The sequence below is a fragment of the Pholcus phalangioides genome, unplaced genomic scaffold, assembly GCF_987345545.1.
Source record: "Pholcus phalangioides strain wild (caught in Gottingen) unplaced genomic scaffold, Ppha-v1.0 ptg000003l_1, whole genome shotgun sequence".
Classification (NCBI taxonomy): domain Eukaryota; kingdom Metazoa; phylum Arthropoda; class Arachnida; order Araneae; family Pholcidae; genus Pholcus; species Pholcus phalangioides.
In genome coordinates this window covers 29,379,428-29,390,745 of record NW_028301596.1, presented here as the reverse complement: position 1 = coordinate 29,390,745, position 11,318 = coordinate 29,379,428, and the positions used below count along the sequence as shown (strand labels likewise).

Here is an 11,318-nt window from a genome sequence, read left to right as displayed (position 1 = left end):
GCCACTGAGCTATAAGTAAACTGAGCTTTATTTATGGCCACTGAGCTATAAGTAAACTGAGCTTTATTTATGGCCACTGAGCTATAAGTAAACTGAGCTTTATTTATGGCCACTGAGCTATAAGTAAACTGAGCTTTATTTATGGCCACTGAGCTATAAGTAAACTGAGCTTTATTTATGGCCACTGAGCTATAAGTAAACTGAGCTTTATTTATGGCCACTGAGCTATAAGTAAAGTAAGTTTACTTATAGCTAGGATGACCATATTTTCTCGAGAGAAATACGGGAAATTAGGATTCAATATACGGGAAAATACGGGACATCGCCAATTATCGCCAAAAATGACACCAAAACCGAACAAAATTGCCAAATATTGTTGAAATAACGGAAAAATCACAATGGCGGGAAATGCAGCATTACTGCTAATTGCAGTGGATTAAAATGAATTCCACGAAAAAAAACGTTCGCTAAGACAAATGTGGGAGATTAATATTCTCATTTATAGTTGTAATTATCATAATATAATTGATAAGTTGAAAAATAATATCAATTTTTGACTTCAATAAAGAATAAAAATTCAAGTAGGGTTCGTGTAAATTACGGGAAAAACCGGGACACTTTTGTCAAAAAGTCGAGACAACCATAAAAACAGAAAATACCGGAACTGTCTCGAGAAATACGGGACGTATGGTCACCCTACTTATAGCTCAGTGGGTAGAATAGAGATGGCCTGGACTGTTCCGATCAAAACGGGACGTGTGGTCATTTGCTATCAGTGTTAAAAAGAAGCTGTGTTATGGTCGTTCAAATCAAAGTTTGTGTGTCAGGAAAATATAGCGTGGTGGTATAGAAATCGAGGAGGAAATCCGCCGAAAAATGAATCCCGAAACGAAGAGAAGAGTATCTCACGTTCTTGCTGTTTTCAAAACAGCTTTCCATTATGGGTTTGTTCCTTTAGTGGTGTACTTGGGTAAGCGTTATTATAAGCTTGGAAAAATAACTTCTCTGTTATAAAGAAAACAAAAAATTTTAATCCTGTTCACAGAAAGTGTTAAAATACAGTGGGATCCTGATATCATCCGGGGGGAATAAAGCACATGTACTCAATGTATGTATAATGATATACCGTATATACTCGTGTATAAGCCGAGTTTTTTTGTGGAAAAATTCGTTCCTCAAGTGGGGGGGGGGGGGTCGGCTTATACACGGGTCAGTTTTTGACGAGAAAATATTGATCCCGGCAATCAGTAGTCATTTTTGTAACTATAGATGGCGCTAATAATTAGTAGCGATAGATGGTGTTACAAATCATCAGAGTGATTTTTGTAGCTATACATGGCGGTTGTTTTAGTAGTGTTAGTACTTTCCAGGTTAAATCCACGTGGTAATTTTTTTCCCGGGCAGTACAAGTCGTGATCATCCACAGAAAAATCGTTGATCTAGTGTTGTATCAGTAAGCATCTGGAGAAAAATGGAAAAAGCAAAAATATTTCCGTATGATGCGTCTTTCAAACTGAAAGATATCAAATTCGCGGAAGAAAACAATAACTGTGCTGCAACTCGGACATATAACGTCAATGAGAAACAAGTGAGAGAATGGCGGAAAATGAAAGAGAAAGTTTCAGCCATGCGAAAGACAAAAAAGACTCTTCGAGGAAAAGTATCGGTGTTCCCTGAACTTGAGAAGGAATTGAATGAATGGGTGCTACACCCCTCAGACTGAAAGGTACAATCGTGGCAAGGACAGCCATTCGTCCGAAAGCATCGAAACTAGCTGAGAGTGTTAAATTCAAAGACACAAATCCAGAAAACTTCTATGCATCCCCAGGTTGGTGCATTCGTTTCATGAACCGTTTCGACCTGTGCTTACGCCAGCGAACAAAGATCGCACAAAAACTCCCAGAAAAATTGGAAAGCAGAATTGAATCTTTCCAGAAGTTCATAATTGAACTACGAAAAAGACATTGATTTGAACTGTCACAAATCGGTAATATGGACGAAACTCCAGTTACTTTCGATTTTTCAAGCAATAGAACTGTTGATGAACTCGGGGTAAAAAAACCATCTTTGTTAGAACAACTGGGCACGAAAAAACACGATTTACGATCGTGCTATCGTGCATGGCCGAGGGAAAGAAATTGCCTCCAGTTGTGATTTTCAAAAGGAAGAAAATTCCTTCGAACATGAAGTTCCCACCAAGAAAGATCGTGAAAGCCCAGGAAAGGGGCTGGATGGATGAAAAGGGCATTCTACAATGGATCCAGGAAATATGGAACAAAAGGAGCAGTGTTCGAGAAACCGGCATTATTGGTATGGGATATGTTCAAACCCCACAGAACTGATAATGTCAAAGCCGAGGCAAAGAAATCGAAAATATCATTGGCTTTTATACCAGGTGGGCTAATGTCGATTGTGAAGCCTTTAGATGTGAGCATCAACAAGCTTCTCAAAGACTGAGAAATTTCTGGATCGAATGGATGAATCTCGATGATAAAGCAACTACAAAATGGTGGTGCCTGGAAGAAATCTGACATTGGCCTAGTGTGCCAATGGGTACACGAGAAGGGCGTGGAATTCTTTTTCCACTGAAATTATCATCCGATCCTTCAAAAAGTGTTGCATCAGCAATGCGATGGACGGAACTGAAGATGATATCCTCTGAAAGTGACAATGGCGATGCCAGTCCAGATGAAGATAAAAACGAAGATGCCGCACCCCCTATGATGATATGATCGATTACGATGAACTTGGAGACTCAGAAGAAATGGATTAAAAAGTTTGAATCATTTTTTATTGTAAATTTCCAGAAGCTATTCATTTTGCATAAAAATATAAGAATTTTTTTTCCTAAAATACACAGATTTTTTTGGGGTCGGCTTATACACGGGTTTTCAATTTATTGCGGTTTTGGTGGTCCTGAAGTGGGGGGGTCGGCTTATACACGAGTATATACGGTATATACAATTTTTAGTCTATTTTCAAAAGCCGGGGGAAGAACCGACCCCCTGCCCCCCTAAATGACGGGCCTGCCCGATATAACGAACTCCAAGGGAATGAAGTGAGGAATTTCCAAATTTCTTCTGTAAAAATTCTTTTGTAATTTTTTCGAACATTTGTTAAAAGAATTTCGTTGCAGCGGAATTTGATTCTTAGAAAAATCACGCTCTATATAATGAAGTTAGATTTTTCAACAATATTTCAAAGCAATTCAAATCAGTTAAGCGTTAAATTTTTTTGGATAAGTTTTACTTAGCGTATTTCGGGCAAGTAATCTGTAATTTTTTATTTTTCTTTGTACAAGTATTGTGGAAGCAGAGGAAACTACAAATTCCTCTAAATTATACATGCTCTCAAAAATCATGCGTGCAATGCTTGAAAGATTTTGCATCCGAAAGCACATGCAAATTCCAAAATCTCTTTCCATACATGGAGGGTGGTAACCAGGGTTGTCTTAAGAACACCATGGGCCCTTTGCCAAGTGGTTTTTCTGAGGCCCTGCGATATAAATTCTAAAAAATTTCAACCGGATTCCATTTTTGTGAGGTGCCCGGGTGGGCCGATGCACTAAGACAGCGCTGGTGGTAACTGGCAAATTTTGGGAATGAATGTTCTGAAACCATGTATGTTTCTGGAAAGTGTCTTGAACTAATGTCCTGTAAATATAGCTACATCCACATCTCGATAAGGATCATTTTTGGAACATTCTGTGCGCTTGTGTTGATTTTCAGAAACTTGTTTTCAGTTCGTTATAACAGATTTTTCATTTCGTGATATTAGAATTCGCAACACATTGTCCCAATGTAAACTTATTTAAATATTTTAAAAATCTTGTGCTACAACAAGATTTTTGCTATAACGGTATTTGACTGTATTTATTAATTGTCTTTATGTGACACACTTTTTTTCTCTGCTTATCTAGGTTTCAAGAAAGGTGCAGACCCAGGAATGCCACAAATAACGCCTCTCAGGTAAAACTTTTTATGGTTATTAATTCAAAACACACAGTATAAGAAAACACACAAACAAAAATACCTGGAAATATTACATAAGGTGATATATTAGACTGTAAGGGGAGGTAGATATGTTGTCTGTACATGCATTTATCATATTGTAGGCCTATAACATTGTAAAGCCTCTGCATTCTTATTTCTCAGTATTATTATTACATTTTGCACATTGGCTCTCCTGCCAAGCAAGTTCAAGCCGCATGAAAGAATCTCAGTACATTCTGTAATGAGGCATGAGATGATCACATAATCGCATGTCCCCTTCAGAATGTCCAAAGGGCCATGTGTGTGAGAACACCAGATCAGCTCCAGCTCTCACACGAGATACATCTGCCTCATCTTTTTCTCGTAATCTCATGTACATTTGTTCTTGAAAATTAAGTTCAATTAAATATCAAGTATCTCCAAAAAAATGTTTCATCAATACAGAGTTAGATGCGTCACCGTCACTTGCATTGGTTGACACATCTAACTGTTGTAGTGGTTGACATTCAAAAACGTACAGGATTCATAAGGCATACTCAGTAATCTGCGAAAGCTATACGGATATAACAATAAATTATTGGTTCCTAGGAGCAGTTTTTTTGCACCCTGTGAATCGAATAGGCCCACTATGCATTTATTGTTTTTTAGCGTGGCGTATCGGCTCTTCCGTCATCTGCATATCTTCAAGGTTTCTGTGAGAACACAAAAAGAAAAAAAAAACAGAAGAACAGTGACATGTGGCATATGACACCTTTAACTTAGGACCAGTCTGCCAATCACTACCAACATAAAGCGCTGACCGTGAGGCGTTTTACACTGTAGGAAAACAGTAATACAGTTGAATCCCGTTATAACGAACGCCAAGAGACCGGAGGAATCACTTCGTTAAAACAAAATTTTGTTATAAAGGAATTCCAGGTTACCTAGCATTGTTCCTATGTAAACTTATTTGGGGAACTAGAAAAGTGTTCGTTGAAACGAAATTTTCGCTGTAATGGTATTCGTTAAAATGGGACTCGACTGTACTGCATTTTCTTATTGGTGAGCAGACAGCAAGTTGTGCTGGCGACTCCTGTATGTAGTGCAAAAAAACCAGCTCCTTGGAAAACGTAGCTTAAAAAATACCCAGTAATCTATTGAGCCTGTGCAGATAATAAAATGTTGATTAGTATAGTTGGGAAAAGGAATGAATGAGTTTATGGCATGTTTGCAGCAATTCAGGAACAGGACCATCTACTTGTCTTTCTTAAACACTTGTCCTAAGCTAAAGTGGTTCAGCCGACACGCTCACGGATAATTTTCCCAACACTTGACAGGAAAAGTGGGCAAAAATTTTTCTTCGACAGTAACTCAATGTCTAACCAATCAATATTATGCTGAAAGTATGAAACCACCACTAAGAATATAAATTTCTTTTTCTGATTTTTGAGGAATGGTAACAATGATCTTGCACTTGCAGCAATGTTTATTTTTTATTGTGATTTAACGTGCATTTTTTGGTAGTGTTCAATCCTTTTGAGGCTTTCGATATTGCATAGAAAGAAATTCTTTACGTAAATTTCATTTAACTATTTACTATTTAACTCTTCCCATTTTAAAACGGGTTAGGGGTTAGCACTCTAAAGACAATCGAAATTGAAAATATTTTAGTAAAAAGAAAATCTAGTGAAAATTTTTTTCTTGCTATATTTTTTGATTCTCGTCAATTTAAAATGCTTTCTGAAGATAAGTAACTTAAATCCAAATTTCTGTGGAAGAAAATCTTGTGTGCTCTCTAACCCCCTAAATTTCGATATTTTGTTCACCCCTTTACAAGGGTATATTGGCTCTTTTAATATGTAAGGGAACCTGGGCTACGTTTTCAGTAACACATTTTTATAAATTTTATTTTGAAAATAAAAAAATCATATGATAATGCGTATTGAAGAAAATTCTATTGGCAACAAGGATATGTTTATGACAGGGTTGGTAGAAAACCAAAAAAACTGTTTTTTTGGTTTAAACCAGGTTTTTTGGTTTAAACCGGTTTTTTTGTTTTAAATAGTATCAACATTAAAAACAATGAAATTTCTGAAAAATCATTCCCACTTCCAATAATTAACTAAAATAAAATGTTTATTAATGTAATTAACACTATTCCCATGCTAATTAATCAATAAATATTTATTACATTTTAACAAAAACCAACTTTTGCAATTTAATTATTTTTTGCTTAACTCAATGGATTACTGTGTGTTTGAAAATTCTTTTAATGTTATTATTAATCATATAATATATAAAGGTTTTTCTCCAGTTACTTTCAGTATGCTTAATTAGGAAGCTATTTTGCAAAAAGTAATAAAAATTAGGTGAATATAATGTCTTAAGCATAAATAATGCATAAATTATGCATTCTGAAGCATAAATAATGCAGATTAATTAGCAATGATTTACGATATACAGGGTGATTATAACTAAGGTTCTGATTTCAAAACACTGTAAAAAAAGAACGATTGTCAGAATGACTTGAAAATTGACATGAATATTCCTGAAAAAATTCAATTTTATTTGATAAAGGGGAAAAAATACTTGAAAATGTAAAATTAATGACATCACACAACATGTGGGAAATTTGCTCGCAGAATGGAAACGATAGCCAGTCATGGCAAAATGATACCTTAATTATAGCATTTCACGATTTCATAATTCATGGAAACATCACAAAAAACGAAGTAATTGAACAAATAACTACAACTTACTTAAGAAATGTTAAATATGTTGTCCACCGTGTGTTCATGCTATGAGGTTGAAAGCACAAAAATTCTTGTTCGACAACAGAATCGGAGTATGCCATGGTCATAATGTGCTTGCAATTTAGCTTTATTAAACCAAACGCGCGCCCTTCCTCATCCTGTTAATATTCCTGAGGAACTTCTAACATATAGGGAATGTGCTGGAGATTGCAATTCACCAAAGTTTGCAATCTGACCACTGTTTATAACATTTTGAGGTACAGCCAGAAGTTGCAAGGGTTAAGGTGCATCCTGTCAAAATGGTTCTTCAGCAGCTGCTTTGCTGGTATTGCAATGTGCATCTTGATAGAAGTTCTATCCACACACTGATGCTGTGGAAGTGCTGAAATGATGTGGTTGCACAAAATAGATTATACTGCTGGCCAAGTACAGCATCATCTACTTGCACATTTTGCACTTTCTTCTTTTGCGAAAGAAACTTCCATTGCTTCAGGTGTATCCATGCAAATTTTCAAATCATTCTGATCAGTACTTATTGTATAGTTTTGGAATCAAAACTTAAATCATAATCACCTTGTATATAGCTGATTATTTTTCATAAATCTGTTATTACTATAAAGTGGAACCTTGATTAACTGGGCTTAACAGTGTGTGTGTGAAAGTATGAAAAAAAACTATTGAATATATATATATATATTCTGCCCACTTTTATGAGACTTTTTGAAAAAAACCACTTATAAAATCTTATGTCATTTAAAGATATACCATCAGAATGTACCCCAAGGATATAAAATGTGGTAAAAATGAAACCTTTTGCTAATAATGAACCAATATGATATTTTTCAAGGGAAAAAAATGATATTTTTCAAGGGAAAAAAATGATATTTAGGCAACTTTTATTTGATTTTTTGAAAAAAAAACCAAAGTGGTTTAAAAAAACCACTTGGTTTAAACCAAACAACCCTGGTTTGTGATGATGTAAATAATGCATTTTTTCTTTTTTAAATTTATTATTTTGTAAAACATAGGCAAGTGGGTCAAGACAATAAGTTATCAATTTAAAATGAGAAATAGTAAATATTTTTCATTAATTATGTAAACATTAAGTATAAAATTTCTAGTGTATATATGATTATTGAACACTGAAATCATTTTAAGATCGCGTATTCTACCATTATTACTGCAATATTTAGAGTATATTTATGATATTGTAACTGTATTAAAAATTGTCCATGCAATCAAGTAAATAGGCCTGCCTCTTATTTATGTCAAATATATTTTATTCAGTTTATACATACATTAAAATGTATGAGATGTAACGACCTTAGTTTGAACTTATAAATTGGGAAAAATCAAAATTAAACTGCACTTTCATAGATACTCCTTCAATGGCAACCGAAGACATAGGACATGGAAGTTTAGTCATATCTGTTAAATACACGACAGATGAGTCTACTTTTATTTATCCTGAAAAAAAAAAAAAAATAAGAAGGTAATTTCATATACTCATCATTTGCTAATTCACATGTAACCTGCCCAACAAAATAACAAAAATTTCTCTTCGTTATAAATTTCACTACAGCAAAGTCGACAACATTAAACTGATTACTCTTCTTTTCAAATTCTTCTGTGTCTTCATCAGTGACTGTGAAACAGTTAAATAGAGCCCCAGATCCATTTTTTAATAAATGGTCTACATCTCCTTCATCATGGTGACCACTATTGGCGTGGTTAGTTAGAATTCTTAGGGGTAAAAAAATTTTTTTTTTCTCTAAATTTTCAGAATAAATATTGCAAAATGCAGTTTCTCAGGAAAAGCTTGTTTTAGTTTAAAAATACATGTTAATTTGCAAAAACGATTATATTCTTGCGCACTCTGTCATCGCACATAGGGTCCATGTTAGGCAATGCTTGCCATATCTTTTGCTTTTATGCTTGCTAATTATCAATACGTATTTTTGAAATATCTCCTTCATATCTCCCTTCCAATATCATTGATTTTTGACTATCTCTTCTCTGTATTTCACTCCATATATCATTGAAATATCAGACAAAATATAGTCCTTTTATTAGTTTCAAAAACTTATTTATCATGCCATTTTGCATGAAAATTATAAAGTTATCTGGTAGTAACATAATTATAACCTTTCCAATTTACTTTTGGAAATTGCAATCTAAAATTAATACAAACTGACTGTGGTTAAATACGATAGTATAATACAAAATTCCAGCAATTTATGCACTTACCATGTTTATGAGTAAGATAGTTCAAACCTTGAAACTAGATTATGTAAAACTACAAATTTATCTTTCTACTTTGAAAGACATATTATTTACAAACGAAAATGATAAAGCGATTATTTTAATTCCCTATTCTAAAAAATGAGAATGCAATCACTATTAATGCTACCAAAAATACCAAATAAAAATTATAAAGTCCTGTTTTCCACTTACCTGTATGGTTTCACTCAGTCCCTGTTCCCCTATCTCCCTTCTTTTTTTTTTTTTAACTCTCCTCTATACTGGATCATTAGAAAAATTTTTGGTCTTAGATGTCTCAATCTTTCTTCATGATTTTATGCAACTAATTCTTGAAAATGATCAACATTAGAATTCTCCAGTCTATTGTAAAAGTTCTCAGATGTTCTTTTCACATACTTGTGTATGGATTCCACTTTCAATTTCTTATGGAGGTCTGTCACCTTGAAATATCTTGGTGCTTCAGTGAATTTTCTCAGGATTTTATTTTGAAAGACTTGTAATGTGTAAATATTTCCTTTTGAAGCATAAGTCCAGGATGGAGCTGCATATAGTAGAGATGATCAAATTACTTGGGTATACATCAATATTTTGTTTTTGATACTCAATCTTGTTCTGGGATTGCAAAATCTCAGAATTTGATCAATGTATTGTTTATCGTGGCATGTTTAATTCTGTTTGCAATATGTCTTTTGAAATTTAGTCTGTCGTCTCTATAAACACTCCTAGATATTTAATACCATCTGATAGATTTATCGTGTGTCCCATGATGGCAAAAGATTTGTGGGTAATTTTCTAGTAGAGAACATACCATTTCACATTTTTCCGGATTAAATTTTGCTTTGTTGAAATAGTTCCACTGTTCTATTTTATATATTTCATCTTGAACCATTCTTAGTTCTTTTTGTGGGTCGTCATCAGATTCCATCAAAATTATGTCATCTGCATACATACCAAGGAGCCCTTGATTTATAGTTGGGAAATCATCCATGAATATGTTATAAATGTAGGGACCCAAATTGGATCCTTGATTAATTCCTGCAGATACTTTTCGCTCTCTCAATTTATCTTCACCAATTTGTATTTGAAAAACTCTGTTTGAAAAATATGAATGAAGGAACTTGATAATAACTGGTGATATCGTCTAGTTAACATTTTATGTAGTAACCCAGCTTGCCATATACAATCAAATGCCTTGCTATAGTCAAGTGCTACTGCTACGGTATATTCTTTCTTGATTCTTGCCTTTTGCACATGATCTATTACCCTTAGTAGTTGGTGACATGTACCATGCATTGTTTTAAAACCAAATTGTTCTATACACCCTAGCTTATGTCTATTAGTTGTTTCCACTATTCTTGCTGTTATTGATTTTTCAAATAGCTTGGAAAGATGTGGTAACAAAGCAATTGGTCTGTAAGAGCTTGTTTCTTCTTTGGGTTTGTTTGTTTTCAAAATTACTTTAATTATTGCCTTTTTCCACATATTTGGGAAGTAAGCTATTCCCATAAAGAAGGTTGAAAGTGTTTACTATCGACACATAGTGACATTTGGAGTGAGTAATTTTATGGGTTTTTGATGTTATTCCATCATATCTAGGTGTTTTCCTTGGTTTGATACTGGCCATATTTTCTTCTATCTCATTTATTGTGATTGGTCTGAAAGTTGTATTATCTACTGGAATATCATTTTCTAGAAAATCATGAAGTTGTGACTTAATATTTTGATTTATAGTTCTGTTTGGGGAGAATTGTTTTTCATAAATTTTGACAAATTCTTTTGCTTTCTCAGCATTGTTATATACCAGAATGCCATCTGAGTTTTTGATGGGTCGCAGTTTGTCTTTTCTGTTCTTCATTCTGTGTTATATCTGGTATAATGTCCCATCTTGCAGAGAAGCTTCTTCAAGCCATTGTGCAAATCATTCATTTATGTGTTCATCTATATCTTTTTTGACCTGCTTGGCTTTTCTGTTGTATTGCCTTTTAAATTTGAGGTTCCATGTCCTTTGCCACATTTTACGTAGTCTGTTTTTTTCTCTAATTTTTTCTTTTAGCCACATTAGAAGTCCAATAGGGTTTGGATAAGTAATTTTTTCTTTTGTAGCATATTTTACTGCCTCTAAAATTGAGTTTGTTATTTCTCTTGTCATGTTTTCCACTTCTTCTGTTGAGTCTTGCCTAGGGATAAGAATTGGTGCTTGTTGTAATTTCTCTTGAAATTGAGCCTTTTTAGATAACATGATATCTAGTATATCTGGTTGATGTATGATATTTTTAGGGAAGAAATTCCGTTCTTCTGATGCGTGCACTCTTACCCTTTCAGTTTCGCAGAA

General features: G+C 34.0%; 1 protein-coding gene across 1 annotated transcript; it reads left to right on the top strand.

Annotated features, from left to right (window-relative positions):
• The first annotated feature begins 781 nt into the window (after positions 1-781).
• On the top strand, positions 782-8,194 carry Tom7 (Translocase of outer membrane 7). The gene is made up of 3 exons (XM_089247443.1): positions 782-970; positions 3,920-3,968; positions 8,102-8,194. The coding sequence occupies exons 1-3, from the start codon at positions 877-879 to the stop codon at positions 8,157-8,159; spliced, it is 201 nt and encodes a 66-aa protein (XP_089103569.1). The 5' UTR covers positions 782-876; the 3' UTR covers positions 8,160-8,194.
• The last annotated feature ends 3,124 nt before the right edge of the window (positions 8,195-11,318 follow it).